The 19,764-nt window shown below is 40.4% G+C and overlaps 1 protein-coding gene across 1 annotated transcript in view; it reads left to right on the top strand.

The window, feature by feature from the left end:
- sez6b (seizure related 6 homolog b) overlaps window positions 1-19,764 on the top strand; it is a 168,544-nt gene that overhangs the window by 127,040 nt on the left and 21,740 nt on the right. Inside the window, exons 6-9 of the mRNA XM_061073474.1 lie at window positions 299-467; window positions 6,763-6,929; window positions 11,595-11,789; window positions 12,955-13,093. Coding sequence (XP_060929457.1) covers window positions 299-467; window positions 6,763-6,929; window positions 11,595-11,789; window positions 12,955-13,093 — 670 coding nt within the window. The remainder of the gene's footprint in view (window positions 1-298; window positions 468-6,762; window positions 6,930-11,594; window positions 11,790-12,954; window positions 13,094-19,764) is intronic.

Genomic DNA, 19,764 nt, shown 5'->3' with positions numbered 1-19,764 from the left:
TCTCGGCAGCTGAAAGACTCCACGGCTCCCAGTAGGCCCTTCTTTGTGAAACATGTGCAGGAAGTGCTGACAGAAAGTCAAGTGAATGACAGGTGAATCTCTAAACAGTACCAGGAGCAGCGTAGAAGTCACCTCCTCTTTGTTTAAACTGACTTAAGAGTTTCATCCAGGCAGATGAGGTGAACCTGCTATCAGCAGGTTAATAGGGGCGGAATGGTCTCAGCACCAGCTTGTGAATATGTGTTTGACATTCAGTGTTGTTAAAATAGCCGTTCTGCTTCTCCTCCTGCTCTCCCAGCTGCCTGTGGTGGTGTGATCACGAACGTCACAGTGGGTCGGATCATCTCTCCTGGTTTTCCCAGCAACTACAGCAACAACCTGACATGCCACTGGCTGCTGGAGGCTCCCGGGGCCCAAAGACTTCACATTCACTTTGAGAAGGTGGCATTGGCCGAGGATGATGATCGGTAAGCAGGACATTGTGTTTTTGTACGAGGCGGTTTGGACATAATGAGCCAATTTGGCCTTTGTGAACATTGTCGCCCCATGTAAACATAAAAACTGTATAAAACTTTGCATCATACTAACAAAATGTATTTGTTTTTATCATACCTTGAAAATGTTATCACAAAAGACCCTCAAAACATATACTCTATCAGAAAAATTAAAAAGATATAAAAGTATATCACAAAATAAATACAAAATCACACCCTGTCTTGAAAGACCACCTATTTGACATGAAATGTGCAACATGTTTTGAAGAATATTGATAGAAATTTGAACATTATGAAATGAAATGCGAGGATGTGGGATCAAAGTCTAAATATATAGGATGAAAGTCAGCTGAATATGAAATGAAAATCTGCTCGAATGATACATCTCTGGTATTTGCAACAGGAAGTACATTGTCCAAATTGTGTTTCTATTTTCTAATAGGTTAATTATGTTTTTTTTTAAATAACCAATCAGGGGGGAGTTTCGGGTTAGCAGTCAATATGTGAACATGGTGGTTCTGGTCTACTACTCTGTAGAATCTCACTAGCAGTCTCGCTTACTGAACAAATTGGAATAAAGACTTTTATTTAAGTTTAATAAAAGCTGCTGAAAGTTGAATTCTATAATAACAAAGTAACAAATGGCAATATTTAGCTGCCCAGCCCAGCTCACTCTCTCTGCGTTATATTCGGATGCAAGAAAAGATCTGTTTTTGCAGAAGAAGCTCTGAAAACCATTCTACACCTGCTCGACGCCAAATGGCAGCGCAACCGTGAGAAACTAACGACTGAAAATAGTTGAACATTTAGCAGCTGATGTTCCCTCCAGGAATTAATGGAGACCGAAAAGAGAGCTATAAGAGACTGTATTGTGCACTTTAGTTTTCTAGATTGCTAAATGCAACATGATGTGAATGATAATGTTGCTGTGAACCTGTTGGACGTGTAAAGTGTTTGGACAGATGTTCACCATATGGGAAAAGATGACGATATATATATGATACCAGTCAGTTATAGAAGGTTTAAAGATTGACACATTGACAAAGAAAATACAAGCTAAAAATATGAGCTCTGGAAAATTATTTGCAGTGAATTTTTCAGTGGGGGGGGGGGATTTAATGACTACTGGCGTTGAGCTCATGGCAATGACTGCTGTGTCATTTAAGCAGCACGGGGCTGTCATTAGAGAGGACTGAGAAGAGATACCACAGGGGCGAAATTAGCTGAATAATCCAGTTTGTATACCAGCCCATAACTGCTCCTGCTACAAGTGTAGAGCTCAGATATGAGGAGACATCTGGACAGCGCTGAGGAAACTGAAAAAGATCAGGAAGTGTGTGAGGACAGAGAGTTGGCACGGGCTGTCTCCTTATGTCAGAGATTTCTCGTTAACCATCTGATGTTTTGGTTTCTCTTTACAATCTGCCTCAATGACTTTAGAAGTGAAAGTTTGATCAGATAAACATAACTGAAAAACATCACCAAGATTTTTGATGGAATTCTGGCCCCAAGAGTAAATGCACCAATTTACTAATCATATTTTTCTCTAACTTAACTGGAGTAAGGGGAAACATTCCTTCCTTTTAGTTCTATATCCGTTTGAGTTGGCAGCTTTTTCCACTCAGCCAAGTGGAGTACAGTTGAAGTGGGCAGCTGTGGCTCAGGCGGAAGAGTGGGGTGTCCTCTAATCCTGGGTTCAATCCCCATGTCCTCCTGGTGCTCTATGGATACAGCTGTGTCTCATCTGTAAAGTCCTATGAGCCTCATTCACAGTTTTAATGACATCCTCCAGCAGCGCTGCATGGTTGATATGGTGAAAAGTGTCACTGAGAGCTATTTATTGCAGCCTATGAGTGTACCTCAGCTGTTAATGTATCTTCTCTGGTGATCATCACACAGACATGAGAAAGACCTGACATTAATCATGACCATATTTATAGAGCTTTTCTAGTCTTGATGAGTAGTTTTATTTGATAAAACTGGAAAAAGTGTCATAGTGTGGTGAAGGTGTAGCATACACTCAAGCCTTAGAGATCTACGTCCTTAACAACAGAAGTTGTGCTAAAGCGGGATGTGACATTGATGAGTGCAACTTTTTAAATAGTTTTCGGAATAACTGCAATTGTCAACAGTAGCACAGTAAAGCCTAGGATGGCTGGGGTTTTTTGGAGACTTGTGTGTTTATGTATGTGAGACCGACACTGTTAGGTCTGGATGTTATAGTGGGAGACACAAAGGTGTAGATCAGGTTTGTTGTGGTGCAGGATGAGTTAAAAGCTATAATCTGGATACGAATCAGCAGTTAGCTGCTTTGTTCCCCTTTCATTAGGATGCACACAATCTGCTCTGTGAAGACTCAGATTAGTCCACAAGTACTTCAAGTTTGACATGGATTCATATCCTGTTGCAGAGCAGAAGAATATTAACCAGTGGTGGAGACTGAAAAGTCAAGTTCAAGTTCTTTTTTTTTATTGTTGGAATGGGACCAGCGACAATGCTACATCTGCCGAATCTGCACAGGAATGAGTTCAACTAGGTTGGCTACCTGAGCACGTGAGACGCAATAGGTGATAGCACCCCAGATAATAAAACATCTTGCCAACAGAAATTGTTGAATTGCTGGTTACCACATCCAAGAGCAAGACCCATCTTTTCAGACTGTGTTTTGCTTGTTTAGTCTGTATCAGAGTTTGACTGACAGTTTTTACAGCACCCTGGGCTGTGTTAAGCATGCTCCTCTGTTTGTCATTACGCAGTTTGTCGGTAATGAGGTAAAAACAGAAGCAAGTCGCAGAAGCAAATCAGTAGCAAGAGCTGCCTCTGATCCAGTTCAAGTATTTTTTGTGGAATCACAACGAATTTTGTTTCCTCACTAAACAAGGGGGAAAACAAAACTGTTCACCCTTTCAGAGTATAAAAAAAACAAAAAGGAAGAATATTTTGACATTCAGATCAGTTCAGTCACTGTTAATAGAAATGTAAATATAGATTTAAGATTGACATCAAGACACTGTTGTGTTGTTTCACTGCTACCTGAGAAGAATAACTTAAGTCATCAAAGGCAGAGCAGGGAGAGATCAATGCAGACCTCTGTGGGGAACCATGAAGGAACAGAGCAGTGGGTGGAGGCTGCTGCGGCTGCTGCTGCTGGCGGAGGGCTGTGACATGCAGAGGATGAACAGTGACTGGGACTGCTTCAGGTGCAGATGGCAATCAAACATTAAGTATCAGCTAGGTCACAGATGTCTGCCATGGAGTTTAACATCAGCAGAATTCTGAGTGCATCTTTACAAGCCTGACACCTTCATATGTTGTAAAAAAGGATCATTAATGGGTTAGTCCAAGAATCAGTCCATGTTTATGTCTATCTGGGCAAGTTCTCCACATCTTTATTGAAAAAAATGGAAGGGAGGTTCTAAACCAGGGGTTGGGAGGCTTTTGCAAATCATTTTTTATAATGTCCTTGAAGGGTCATATTCAATTATTTGACACATTCATCACACAGCCCTACAAAAGCAATGGCTAGACCTGCTTCTCTTTGGCGAGGCCTGTGATGTCAGATGGTAATGATGATGATGATGATGATGCGCCTGTGGTAGTACCATGCCTAAATTACAAACTAAGAAGTAACTCCCTCGTATCAATCTCGGAAGGGATCAAATGCAAAACTTTGCAATTTGGATGGTAATTGTTATGTCAGTTGTTTAATTGCAGACCAGAGAGCACTGAACACATATTGAGATGTCCTTCAATGATTTGTCAGTGTCTTGTGCCATATCAGTTATATACTCTGCAACTCTGCAATGCAAACTGATACTTGAAACTATTTTCCCTGTGGGCAGCGTCAAGGTTCCTTTACAAAAGCTCCCTCTGATGTCAGGAAGGTTTTGTTTTAAGCACTTCCTATCCGGCTGTCCAAAATGGTCGATGGATGGGGCACTGCATGGAACCAATCATATTTTTAGAAAATCTCTAAATTTTTCATGATCAAATGTTTGGATCCATATTTTCTTTTAAATCATACATTTATGTTGAGATTTTGTACAATTCTGTAGAGATTGCCCTTTGCTTTTCTTCTTTTTTCAATCACACACAACATCTGCCATATGAAAGTATGGTAATATGATGATCACGTCACCCATGGAAACAGTTGCCTATTAACACATCCAGAAGACACAAAGCCACATCAGTGTTTATCGGGGGTCATGCTTTTGTACACAGACTGCATTACTAACTCTGACATGTTTACTTCACTTGTGGTGTCAACTATTTCCTGACAAGAATATGTGTATGAAAAAAAAGTGATAGTCATCACTTTGAGCTCCTCCCAATATATATCTATTTTTCATTTGTTTGGCTGTGATAGAAATTGTGCAGCGTATGGTTCTTTAAATGTGAGAAGCTATTGTTTTCATGACCTGGGAGATATTATCATTGCTGGTAGCAGCTCAGGTAGGAGGACATACAGGCCTGCGGATGCAATAATGTTCCTGCTAGATCAAAGCCTTCCCAAAGTCTTGTTGAAATCTGTAAAGATTTTTTGTGTAATCTTACTAAGAAACCAACCATTATCAATGGACAGGGGTGAGCGCATAACCTCCTTGGCGGAGGGAAGACATGGGTAACATCACAGCTTCTAAAAATAAAGCCTAAACACCTGGTTCATGCCCTTGTGGCCCCTCCATGTGGGGACATGAACAACAAACAAATCTAAATAGGGTTAGTTCAGGTAATGTGGGAAATGTTGAGCAATTTTGACTTCTGTGACTTATTGTGTTTTACACACTAGATAACCATATTATACGTTACCATTTTCTAAAAAGCACAATGAAAAATGAATACAAAAACTAGCCTGAATACAAAACTATAATATTAATTTAAAACATTCTATAAAAGGTGTATTGTGGCAGGACAAGGAAAGGCAGAGACGCAGGTACTGCTTACTGTTGTTTATTCAGTCGTCAGGAAGAACAGGCACATGTTCCCCATACGGGAAGTATATATAGCTACAGACTTTACATTTCCCATCGACCCACTGGGTGAGAGGACACACCCATGAGTGCACGCCACAGTATCAATTTTTTTTTTTATCGATTAAAATTCTATCAACAGCAAGCCACTACAACAAAAACAGTTTATTAATTCAGTACTTCACCATTCTATTGGTGTTACTCTGAGAACAAACAGTCCTTGCAGGTGAGAGACCATCATCATCGATCAGCCCATTGTCTTCTCCACATGACTGGTGAAACCAGAGGCTGCAGACCACAGGACAGACTCTTGTGTGCTTTTTGGATAATCTCTGTTCTAGAGAGCTAAGTGATTATGTGCTAGTTAACAATCAGTTTAAACAGACAAGGACAGGCTGTATTTACCATTAACTCCTCTCTCACAACTGCACATCATACATCTCTTTAGTTTATCTTTTTTTTTTAACTTCAGGAAGTCCCTTAATGCATATTTCCCCAATTCAGAAAACTTATATAACTTTTCCAAATTCCCCAAAGCATGCTGTCCTAAAAAAAACCCACACATTTTAAACAATTCAATGCATATTGTGTTTATTGAATACATCACAAACATATATTTAATAACAATAAGGAACATTAACTAATTTATAACAGAGTAATATCCTTAACATTAAGTAGTAGTATTAGTTACAGTTGACAAGATTTTGTTAGAAAATCGAAATAAACAGACAGGAATTTAGGTGTCCCACATTACCCAATATCCCAAATTACCCAAATTCACCGTAAAAGCCAAATATTTTTTTCCAAAGATGGTTTCTGTTATTTTCTTATCACATTCGTGTAAGACCCAGTGTTTAGTTTTTTCTTAAAAGTTTGGTTTTAAGTAGTTATTTGATGCAACAAAACCAAGGTGACAGCTGAAATAGATTTCTGATTGTTGAAATGTTTTTGTGGCTCCACTGCTGCACAGAATACAACTTAAAATGGTTTCAAAAGCGAAAGGTCACGGAGCTTGGTTTCAGTTTATTTTTTACATTTTTTTCTCTTTGCCTGCCATGGGCAAATACCCTTCCCTACCTTAACTCTGATTGAGTCAGCGTTATAGAAAAACTGCAGAGTAAGCCAATCAGAGGTAGAGTAAGGACAGTAGGAAACAGGTGAGCAGGTGGATCTGGGACGAGGAGAAGTGGTGGGCGGGTGGAGTTTCACAGTAGACAGAGACAGAATGGTCAACAAAGGGCTGAGACAGAAATCACAGGATGATCCCTGCTCATGATTCTATGCTCCTTTTCTTCTAGGGTGCTGATCAAGAACGGTAACAGCATAGATGCAGCTGCCCTGTATGATTCCTATGAGGTGGAGTATCTGCCTAATGAAGGTTTACTCAGCTCGTCTAGACATCTATTCATTGAGCTGACTACAGACGCTACAGGCACATCCACTGGCATCGCCATCCGGTACCAAGGTAAGCTTTAGTACTATGTGGTGACACAGCGTGTATAATGTGAGAGAGGGCTCATGCTTTATGTCACAAATCATACAAACATGGAGAAGACAGCAGAACATCTGAATTAATTCTCCATTGAACACAAAAAGGGAGTTCATAGAAAAGATGTAAGCTAATTTCCTAAGGCGAAGAACAGTTTAGCATAAGTCAGAAACTTTGGCCTGCAGGAGATTGTCAGTGAATTAGCAGTTAAACAGCATAATGACCAAAGACCTTCAAAAGAATGTAGTGTAAAAGCTAACTGCGGTGAATGGATGGAGCTGCTGACTGGTGAATGGAGGTCAGGAGTTCCAATGATGATGAAATCCATTTAATCAAGGCAGTACAGCCACTAAAAGTGCTGCACTGCAGCAGTGAAAGGTGCCTTTCAAACGGCAAAAAAGATAAATTGGTTGGAGAGAGGAATATGAAGAGCTGAGCTGAATAAGACTGTGGTGTTTTATCAGAGGTGTCTCGATGGGGGAGCTACATGTAGTATTGAAGGGAGACTTTATGTAGGAGTGAAAGTACAGCTCATCTCCATTGGCTCATTCAGTGATTCCAGCTGCCTCACTGTCTTGATTTAATTATAAATAATCTAATCTAATATGCTAAAATCAATTCAGATTCTGACATTTGTCTCATAATTATATGGTTGGGAAAGTTAATTCAAACATCTTCCAATTGTATTAAGAAGAAGAAGATACACTTTTATTAATCCCACACACATGCACAAACATGCAAAGACACACTCATGCATTGGGGAAATTAGTCCTCTGCATTTCACCCATCTGGTGCAGGACACACTGCAGAGCAGAGCAGTGGGCTGCCAGGTACGGCCCCCGGGGAGCAGATGTTGGGGGAGTAAGGTGCCTTGCTCAGGGGCACTAGACAGGGTAGGGAGAAGAGTCCTTTTGAACTTTGGACAGGTCCAGGTTCGTTACACCATCCAGGCAAGTTTCCGCAGAAACTCCGAGGAGACGAATCGTGGAGTCGAACCAGCATCGAACCAGAGACCCCTTCTCTGCCAGTAGTCCAAGTTTTCTGCCACTAGTCCACCGCCTCTCCCATTACATTGCTATTATGTGTCATATGCATATTAAATGAAGTTGGTTAAGTTATTCATTATCTCCTCCAGAAAAGTAATATAGAATCAAAGCAAGGATGGGAAGAATATAGATTGTATCACAATTTCAAATAATAAATTCAAGTTTCTTTTCCTCTGATATTCTGATAAATATTCAGCGAAATAGTTTTAAGTCTAAAATACAGTATGGATGCTTTATAAACCAGTGCAAAATTCCATCATTACAATTTTGGTAGTGGTCAAATGTCGCAATTATAGATATTCACTTGCTTATAACCTTACGGCTCTCTTTGCCTCCATACAATAATTTCAGTTGAAAGGTCAATTTAGATTACTTACTTTCTGCAGAGCTGTCAACAATATTTAACTTTAGTGTCAAACCCATACACCCTCCCTAACCCTTAATTTCCCACACTGCTGTAAACTCCACAGAACACTATGTATCCGCCCTCCTATCTCCCTTTATTTATAGACTGACACCACAGATCACCATGAAGTTTGTACACTATTCCACTGCCTGCAAGCGTAATTCAGTCAAACATATCACATACTGATATTAGCAGAGCCCCAGAGTTAAGGATGTTTATGAAAGTATATCGGTATATAAGTCTTATAAGTATATATTGTTCAACACAGTGTCAAATGGCCCTGCAAACATGCTTATGGGTCATATGATTCCACTGTGTAATAGAGAAAAGGCCATGGTTTAAAGGACGTTTCATATGACACCTGCTGAAACTTTGTGACATTGGATCTTGTAAACTACTGATATGAGTGGTTTTCTTCCACAGATACAAACATATCTGTGGAAACGTCCTAAACATACTTAAAGTCAGCATGTCACTTTGAGGAATTTCCTCTGAATGGATTTGAATCATGCTCCAACTGGTGGCTTCATACTTTTCCAAGAAATAAAAATTAAAGAAACACCCAAATAAAGGGCAAGGGATTATTTAATATATAGCATTGCACCAAACTTAAGAAGGGCAATCAGGATAGGAGAGACGGATCATTACACTCAGATAGTAATTCTAATTTCATTATCACTCGTGTTAACAAACTGCAAATACTTCCGAACAAGGGACTTTGTGGTGCTGGTGTTTGAGAAGAGAGTTTAGTTTAAGAGGAGCGGCAACAAAAAGTGTTAATACAGGGTTATCACTACTTACCTCTTGATCCACAGGAAAGACTGCAGGGCACGTTTTTACACTGAAAAACATGTAGATGTCTTCATATGACCATAATATTTTACTATGTCAATCCAAATATATATGTATATATATGTTCAACAAAAATGCAACAGCAACAAAGAGCTCAGAGGGGTGCAAGTGCATTTGCTATTTAAGAAATGTGGGAGCTGTAAGTGATAATGACATCTGCATTAGTCTTACATTGGAAAAGACACTTCCCTTACATTTGACAGAGGTTTGTCTGGCTCTAGGCTGCTTGTAAGAATAGGAGTCTACAGCCATTCTGAGAGCTCTGTGAGGCTGCACTTTAAGTTTAATCTGTTCAGCTATTTGCTAATTAGTTTTTAAATGTACAACTGGGGCTGGTGGGAATAAAGTTAAGGTGGTACTTAGTCATAAACCAAAGTATTGGAGAAAAGGATTTTTGGCCTGATGATAGCACTGAGAGTTTTTACAATTCACTCCAAAGGAGCACAGTCAAACAATCAATCCAATAGTCGTGGAGATATTTCAATGAGAATGAAAATGTCAAACTTATATGGCATTAGCAGAAAAGACACCAAAGTCATTAGTATAGATTGTCTGTGAAACATGAAGGTCTGTAGCAAATATCAAGGTAATCCATCCAGGATTGACAAGATGTGTTAATGTGCACCACAAATGTCAATGTCACGGTGCAGAAAAGGCAGGGGTGCACCAGTCAGCAGGATTCATTTCCTCAGGACCACGAATGTCTGCACAAAAATGTATTGCAAGTCAAACAAAAGTTGTTCAGATAATTCATTTTGAACCAAGTTGTGGATCAACAGACCAAAACTGCCATCCCCAGAACCATGCCACTGGCAGTTTAAAATCCTAATTTGGTCCAAGGGGAGCAATCCTGGATGAAACTAAGAATGAAAAAGCAACCACCATGTCTCAGTGTGATAGAGTGAGACAGATGTCATGCAACACAACTCTCTATAAACCTTTATATCCCTCACTTGGAAAAAAGAGAGGAAAATAACAGATTTCGCCAGAACAAAAGCCCCATTACGAAATCCTTTCATCAGAAGGGTTTTATTTTCATTACTGCTTTCATTGCTAGTAGTCATTTTGGCAATAAACATTATAGGTTCATTTAAATGCTTCCTTGGCTCTTGAAAGGTACCTCTCTTTATTGCCTTTTCTCTCATATCTGTTAGTTTTGTTGTAATGGAGCTTGTGAATAAAAGAGCCAGTGGTCTTTCAGGTGTGCAATATGAACTTGCAGATTCCACCAGCATAATATTATGCATTAAAATCCATATGATGTATTTTACAATGAGTTTCCAGCAACATTGTCAGGGTGAGATATCACATAGCTTTTCTTATCTTTTGTTCTCACATTTGTCTGAGCACTCGCCATCAGATAAGAGCCTTGTCTCCAGTCAGCGAGGACCACTTGGAAATACAATCAGGGTAATCTGATTAGACCTCCAATTCACTGCTACCAATGGGATTAGGTCCAAAGGGAGCAACTGTGCATATTTCCACTGTACCTCATTAAGGCCATTATCAGGACGTAAGGCTATTTAGCTTGTCTCCAGCAGATTTGATAGTCCCTACCTAATACTGACAAGCCATTCTTAATGTGGTAAACCGCAACATCAATCATGAGCATTTAGCCTTTTCTAACTGCATCTGCATCTTTTCCATTTAATTCCACACTTATTCGGAAATGTAGCTAGGACACATTGGGGGATTATGTTCTTCTACTGAAACTATGGTATAGGTGACATTGGTAGTTAAATGGTACAGTATATAATTCACAATTCTCAGTATTTGAAGCCAGAGCTTTATTTATGTCACTACTGGTACAACTGGTACGTCTTTAGCAGAGGATTTAGGTTATTCTGTATTAATTGCCGCTCTGTGAGTGCAGCGCCTGTAGGTATAAGTAGAGGGGTTGGGATAAATGCAGGTTGCATGGCAAAGTACATTGTATCAATAGCTACCATTTTAATACAGTGTGGTCCCATGGTAACATTAGCTTTGAAAAGAGAGAAGAGCTGGGGCTTGTGAATCACACATGTATTAGCCTATGGTTCAACCTCTGGGAACCAGGCATGTCAAAACCAGGGTTTGGACAATCTTTACACCTGTATCTGTACCAAAGTTAATTTCAATCCATCCCCAAAATCGTGTATGTTTCAGTTTGGACCTTTGCTACAGCAATAACTCAATTTATCTTACAATTATCTCAAACATTTGTCATCCATATTCATTGCTGTATGTTGGACAACTATCACACTAACTCACCTGATAGATGCAGCTTTTTCTTTTGCTCTTTGGTAAAATCTCATTTTTTTCCACCACTGAAAAAGTCTTTGCACCTTCTCTCCACAGCCTTTGCAGCAGGCCACTGCTACGAGCCCTTCGTGAAGTACGGTAACTTGACCAGTAGTGACAACAGTTGGGCAGTGGGAGCTGTGGTGGAGTTTGCCTGTGACCCTGGCTATACTCTGGAGCAAGGCTCTGTCACAATTGAATGCATGGATCCCAACAATCCCCAATGGAATGAGACTGAGCCCGCCTGCAGAGGTCTGTATATCCGTACCTTCAGCCTACATCCTGTTGTAATCTCTCTCTTTACACCTTGATCTTTTATTTGGGCATTTATATCATACTTCACTGAAAAGCAGGACTCAGGGCTGTTGGGGCTGCAGTTCCAGGTCAAGTATGAATTTACTTAAGCTGCGTTCAGACATGCACTGAACTCTGGAGATCCTTCTTATTTTCTCAGAGGGAGGTGCATGTGTGAATGCATATGTCCGCGTGAGAGCCCTTGGATTATCTGCGGACTTTTACTGCCTGGCCCCATATAGTCCACAGAAAGTCAGGAGAATCCGATGTGAGGGCACAGCAGGGGATTCCGCACTGGAATCATAGCCAGCGAGTGGGGGAGGGGGTTGATGATGCTTCTAACACAACAGAAAAAAAATTGAAAAGAAAGCAAATATCTCCTGGGGAAAAAAGTGGTGACACACGAAGAAGACAACGACAAAAGATGTCTAGAGAGTTTGCGGTGATAAAAGCCGACACCAGTGTCTGTGCATTGTCAAGAAACTCACTTGATCTCCACAGCGGATTACTTCTGTTACTTAGTTACTTCCTGCCACTGCTGGCTGCACCCCCCATTGCCTGAATAATGTGGAGGATTTGTTGCTGTTGTGAACGCGTCTGTGAAGGGAACCTCCTGCTGCGTTGTGCATGTGTGAATAGCAGACTGCGAGTTAAGTCTGGTCCCAATTCTCCGGACTTTATCTTAAAATGGGTGTTTGTGTCTGTAAATTACACAGGTATAGTGAGTAATAGATCAGAACGTAAATGGCAACTTGCATTGCCGTTTACTGGCAACAATTTACTAAATTGAAACAATCCATTCGAAATATAAAAAAACTAAACACACAAAACCTGTTCATAAGTAAGAGATGACACAACTACACTATTTGTTACGGATTCTATTCGGAGCTAAACTAACAAAATAAATGGTTGTCCATGGTACCTCAGTCTTTAATGGATATGAAGCACCGTCTAGACGAAATGAACAATCTACACCGTAGGGTTCTAAAAAGTGACATTGTGGCAATACAACAATTGCAATCCAATGCTGACCCATTTCAAACTGTATTTTATAATGGCAAGATTCATGGCTGCTTGTCTAAAACCTTTGAGATGCTTTTGTGCGTGTGTGTGTGTCTTCCAGCTGTGTGTAGTGGCGAAATCACAGATTCAGCTGGAGTGGTTCTCTCTCCTAACTGGCCCGAAGCCTACGATAAAGGCCAGGACTGTATCTGGGGAATCCATGTCGAGGAGGACAAGAGGATCATGCTGGACATTCAAGTGTACGTATCCACCTTCTACATATGCAGTTTGATCCGCCTCGTTTGATATGCAGAGAACCACCTCGCTGCAGTCCCTCTCCTTGGCCTCTTTGAATCTAATCAAAACAAAACCCACTTCACCTCATGGGATGATGCATACACCAGTTCCTGGCTTCAAACACAGCCATGGACGCAGTTTGAAGATTACAAAGAGCTACCTCGCCATGACTGGTAAAACACATTAAAAAAACACGCCGCGCTGCTAATGAAAGGGTGCTCGGCTTGTGAATACGATGCGTAAGTGCCACACAGACAAAGGTTAATTAGGTGCAGCCGAGAAAACTAATTATATCAGGAATGTTTTGTTTGGGAGTTCTTCCCCTACTCCCCTAATGGCTGCTGTGTGGAGTGGAGGTTGCGCTTGTACAGCTGGGGAGTGTGTGTTTCCTGTGATCTCAGTGCCAAGGTGAGGACACCGAACAGCACACCGCGCCATGTCAGAGCCCGATAAGTCAGTCAGCCATTGAAAATCATTTGCCATTTGCAAGCAAATTAACAAGGAACCATTTGCATAGGTTCCATCTTAAGCTTGGTTTCTCTCTCTCTCTCTCTCTCTCTCTCTCTCTCTCTCTCTCTCTCTCTCTCTCTCTCTCTCTCTCTCTCTCTCTCCTCTCCCTTTCTCTCTCTCTCTCTCTCTCTCTGAACACCACCTGTGCTCCTGTTGTATGTTCGGAGGCACTGATTAATGGCTGCCTCTTGGTTTTTGAAAGAAAAACTTGTCAGCATAAGTAATTGCTGTTTTTCATTTAGAAGAGCAGGTGATTTTAGTGGAGGTGAAGTAACCCTGTGAAAACATTTGGACAATACAATAAACCTAAAAAACGTCTGACTACAGAACCAAAATCAGAGACAAGACATTTATCAAAAAAGCCGAGCCGGGTATACATTTTAGGATTCTCTGCTTTTTCGAACTATAAGGAATGTTGCAATCAATCATTCAAGTTGTATTTGTATAGCCCATATTCACAAATCACAGTTTGTCTCATGGGACTTAACAAGGCTCAACATCCACTTTCCTTCACCCTCAGCAAGAGTGAGGAAAAAACTGTCAAAAACCCAACTAACAGGGGAAAGATCATAGAAACCTTAGAGAGAGCCACATGTGAGGGATCCTTCTCCCAGGCCGGACAGAAATGCAATAAACATCCCGAGTAGCACAGCACAAAATGACAATATTTACAACAGCACTGAAAAGTCAGGGTCTAACATATATGGAGAGGTGTTCCAATGTTTAAAGTATTTAAAGTCAGAGAAATAAAGGGTGCTATAACATTCTATCAATGCTTCCACACTGGATATCAGTGTATTATTATCAGTATTATGTTAACTGATCTGCTGCTCAGCATTACTCTTGAACTTGCTGCCTGGGCCTCGTTCCTGCAGGTTAAGCCTCTGACAATCATTCAGTGAGGCACGTCTTGCAGGAGATCATACCAGTTCACCAAAGTTATATGAGACGTGAATTAAACAGAGAGGATTCTTCCTATTACAAGTCATTTGAACATCTAAATGATTTTGAAGCTTTTATTTTTAAATTAGTAGTTGCATAATGTTGCGTTAACACGTTCTGCGAACCTGCCATGTAAAGGAAGTGAAAAGTAAATGAGTAAAAGCTATAACTCTCTCTCCTTCATAGTATCACACACTTTTCTATTACTTTAAACCATTTCACCAGATGCAACATTGATAGTGGACAATTCTTGCTAATTCAACGTCATCTCCAGCTGCATCACAACTGAACTGTGATTTCTTAATTTCTTGTGTTAAGCACTAAATAATACATTCACATGTTTGTCACAGTGAATAGATTTATGGTAGTTACAATTTAAAGTTAGCTTTACCTCCCTGAAGTCAATGACTGATTGGCAGCTGCTGCACAAAGCAATGGGGTGCTCAGTCTCTCCCATCCTCTTTACTGCAGCTTTTGAGGTCATACTGAATGGCTCCAGTAAGATTACAGTCCAGACAAGGATTGACACCCCTGTGAAGAAAAATGAATGATGTGTCAAGGCATCCTCCAGATACACATCCTGATTTTTGAAAAGGGTTTAAGGGCTACTCACACTGGGCTGTGAATATGAATATTGGCTGATAATATGGCTGAATATTGAGCACCCACATTGCCCACGTCAGCCTCTCCTTTAGTTTGTGAAACAGAAATAGTGACATCACATTTAGAGTCAACGGAAACCTAGGATACTTGTATTGGCTTGAAGAGGGTAAGACTGATCCTAGAGCTGCAAGAGTCATGAAGGCCCAAACAGGAAATCAGTAAACCATGCAATCAGCACACTGAGAAATCAAGAGCTTGTTGGCAGTCGAGGAGCCCTGGCATTGGGAAAACTGTGAAGAAAACTGTGGTCCCAAGCCACCAAAAAGCAAGCAAGGCCGGGTGGAAGACAGCCACCTACCCTAGAGAAATCCATTCCTAGAAAAAATAAGAACTACCTAACACTGAGGAGTATCGTAGTCAAGGGTTCAATGCATTAGAAGACCTTGAATGAATTGGGCAAGGAGGAAGATACGGTACCTTCTGGTTGATGCTTTAAAGAAAAAAGATTGCAAGAGATGACAGTGAGATGTCTCTGCTAATGCCCCCCCACCAGGAGGTTTTCTGGGATGACAGGAGCAAAACAGTGAGGGGTCGCTCCTGGCTGATCATCAGAGGTGCGTCAAGCAGCAATGCCCAGCAGTTGCTACACCTAACTGTGTATCTATCCAGGAGTTTTCCTTTTTTATTGAGTTGTTGGAAAGCACAATACCTCACTTCATCAGACGTGTAAATGTAGGTTTGGTTCGGATGCTTCTTAGAAAGGAGTCAAAACCATGGGCCAATGGAGGTTAGGTCAAAATGTAAAAGTAGGGGTATTGTGGTATGTGATAAACACAGCAGCCTTCAGGGGTTGCTTGGATTCCACTGTGTGTAGGACCATCTGTGAACACAAGGATTGAAAAGTCTGCAACTGCAAGTAAACTTGAGGTGTCAGCACATTGTGGTCCAGTTTCCCAGAGAGTGCTCATGGGAGTGTGGCAAAACAGAAGTTTCCATGGAGAGAAGCTTCTAATCTAGAACAAGGCCTCCTCCCTGTCTGAGCATATGCCTCTGTCTGAGCATTTATATGAAGCTTATCAGTAGCAGCTGTTCTCCCTGAGCTCGGCGTTAGACAGTGTACTGAGATATATGAGGCTTTTAACAAGGTCCCTGGGAATTAGTTCCTAACACTCCACACAGACACCTGTGCACACTTGGATGTATTCATATCTCCTGCTCCATCTGTGTAATGGCAGGAGGGACATTATCACTGGGGTGTATCAAAAGACTTTTATAGATGGCCTTCAAATCAAAGAGGAGGGGGTGAAAGGTGTGATTAAAATGAATGTAATCCTGTCTCTACCACAGGTTATACACTTCCCATTGCTTTTTCGATGAAAATGGAAATCAAGAAATTCCAGTAACATTAACTTGATAATTAGGCTGCATTGTTAAAGAGACATCTGCCCCACACACAGTTAAATAATATGTCATTGGTTTGTGTTGTGTCCTTTTTCACACTGACTCGTGATGATTTAGTATATAACTCAATTTAATGTTGATGTTAAGATGACAACCCCCGCTTCGTAGGTCTTGTCAGAAAGATTTGATGAAGATGTATTTCAAATTTGAAAACAGTAAACACCGATGACATTGTTGAGCAATGATACAGTAAAGTCACATTTCATCTAAACAGCTTGTGAAAGTGAAGAGGTTGAAGTGATGGGATTTTACCAACATTTCCAGGGAAACAGTCAGACAATCAGAGAAGCAGCCAAAAATATTACCGACAATTTTCTTCTTATATGTCTGACATTTGTGAGATGGAATTTCTAGGTGATGAAGTGTATAGTTGAGAATGTGTTGGCAGCCGGTTCTGGTGGCCAGGCCAAACTCAGCCCTGTTTTTACAAATTGAACTAAATCAGATTAGTGTCAGGGAATGGAGGCTGCGATTGATTTTTCTCTGCAGATGCGCTGCAGAGCCGCATAAGGCCTTGTTTAGCTTAATCACAACAAATTTGACACCAGCCAAAAATATTTCTCAATCTGTCCCACTCTCTGAGCAGGGGAGGTTTTATCCGCTATTGATCAAACAGCAGACACGGAACACCATGAGTTCCATGTTCATTTTGCCATGCTTATGAAACCTGACTACAGGCTTTAAAAAGCTTTATCACAGTGAGTTTAAGAGTAGGATTTAATTCTTTATATTGTGTTTAAGCTATTTGGATGTTTTCCAATTACTACTTGGGTTTACACAGTTTGGATTTTCAGAAACCATGTGCATTTAAAATTCAACACTGCACTGAAATTCTGAGTTGGGAATATTTTTCGTCTCAGAGTTGGAAGGTTATTTTGAATGTAGAGAAAATTGTCCTGTGAGAATGAACTCTCACATTAAATAAAATAGAGGAAATAAGATCAATTATGCATGTCTGACTTACCTACAGTGTGGCCACAGAAAAAAAAGGGAAATGGAAATTAACTTTGTATCACTGGATAGAGAGAGGAACAGTTACAACAATGGAATGCCTATAAAGTAAATTTAAATGAATACAAAATAAAATAAAAGAATGCTACAGTACAGAAGGCATTAAACGAATAAAATAAAAAAATTCTCAATAACCAAAAGATCATTGGCTTTTGTAACCAAGACTACAGAGGGCTTTCCTGAAACTGATTTTATTTACCTAAATGTTCATGTAGGCTGAAGGACTTCACACCCGATGGGACCATCTGAGTACAACTCTGTGGTCCTATCTGTCACGACTGTTTTCTGCAGTAGAAGAAGTTGATTTAATGCATGTATTCCCAAGGCAGGACTGCATGTGTGTCAGAACTTTGAGCAGAAATTAGGACCAGTTCTCGTCCCTGGGAGACGTAGTAAATAAATCCTGCTCATGGTTTACATTTGGGTCAAGTTATATTCAGATCAGAGGGTTATAGTTACCATTTGAGATTGAGTTTGTTCAGTGTCCTTATGTGTGTGTGTGTGTGTGTGTGTGTGTGTCTATTTGTATGTGTGTGTGTGTGTGTGTGTGTGTGTGTATGGATGTGCCCGAAGCTGACAGAAGATAAATGTTTTTTCTTGGGAAAAGACAAACAATCCCCACTCAAGCTCTCATCTGCTCCCGTCCTCACTCACACTCCTGTAATTTCTTCAAGTTGTTTGGTCAAATAAATAAATAAATAAGTGCGTTAAAAATAAACATTTCATCTAGTCAGGCTTCGCAATGTGTCGATTCGCTCCACGCCTCTTGAACCTTTGATTCTCTAGCATCCCCATAGTGATTAATAGCTCAATCTCAGGCTGGCTAATGAGTTTTATCAGGAGCCGCTGGTGATTAATTAGCAACAGCAAAGAGCATGTCACTGCTTTATTCTGGCTTAGCCATTTCTTCCATGCTCTGGATCTGTACTCTACAAAGAGATAGCTCATCCCCAGGTGACACTTTATACAGAGTTACAGCTCCACGGGCTATGCAGCACAAATACATGGCGCTTAGACAATTTAACTGTAACAGTGATTGCGGTTACTCAGCATTATGTTCATTCATTCATCATTCACAGAGGCATATCTCGATGCTCATTACATTCAGGATGACTGTTGTGCTCTTTTACAGCCTGAGTAACCCCTCAACAGTAGCATATATGTTCATATTCGTGATTGTCCTGTTAAGGAAAGAGCCCATTGGTCGCCTGAACAGCAGCTAACAATGAACCATAGCTAGGTTTCATCATCATCATTTCCTGTCTTAGTTTGAACTTCAATAGTGTTGCGTTGTTTGGACCATAGAAGCCTATAAACAAACTTATAGACTATGGACTATGAGAAATCTTCAGAAAAAGCGTGTGTAGAGAGTGTAGTATCTGCATCAACACCTATAGGATGTGTGATTCACCATATGGCTTTTACTGTTTAGCATTGTGCAATGTCTTTGGTTATGGATAAATTATTAAATACAGTAGTTCCACTCATAACTGGTGGAAAAGTGGACTGGTTCACTAGGTTGCACCTGAACATAACTGGTTCAAGGGCCAGAGGTAATTTGGTGGAAGAGGGGGTTTTCAGGGGGTTAACTTTTCATTAGACAGGTGTTTTATGATGGTTTGATAATATCCTGTTTCCATGGGTGAGCAAAATATTATCATGCCCTCTCGCGTAATGGAAATAAAATATGTAAAATCATAAACGTCAGGTTGGCATCTGTAATTTTAGATGTATATCTGTAAGATGACATGAACAATAAGATCCAATCATATCAATCTTCACATTAATACCCTGACATGTGCCTCTGAAGAGCGGGAACCACATTGCCTCTCATGAATGATGAAATAATCTCTCTTGGTTTGACCTCTTTATGCAATTACTGTCAAAAACTGCAAGAACACGTTATGAGGTTTCCATTAACATTATGTTCTTTCAGACACATCTCATGAGCAATAGAGTTATGTATGCATGTGCAGGTTATGTATGCTCATGGTGTGCAATCTGCTGCTCGGGACCATTTCACTCTTCAATTGTCCAACAGTCAGGCGAGAGTATAGTGTGAAGTGCATGTGTATCCATCTGTTTAAAGAATGATTCTCTTCGTTCA

This window comes from Limanda limanda, chromosome 6 (assembly GCF_963576545.1).
Source record: "Limanda limanda chromosome 6, fLimLim1.1, whole genome shotgun sequence".
Taxonomy (NCBI): Eukaryota; Metazoa; Chordata; class Actinopteri; order Pleuronectiformes; family Pleuronectidae; genus Limanda; species Limanda limanda.
The sequence above is the reverse complement of the archived record's forward strand: the minus strand, read 5'-3'. Positions and strand labels throughout refer to the sequence as shown.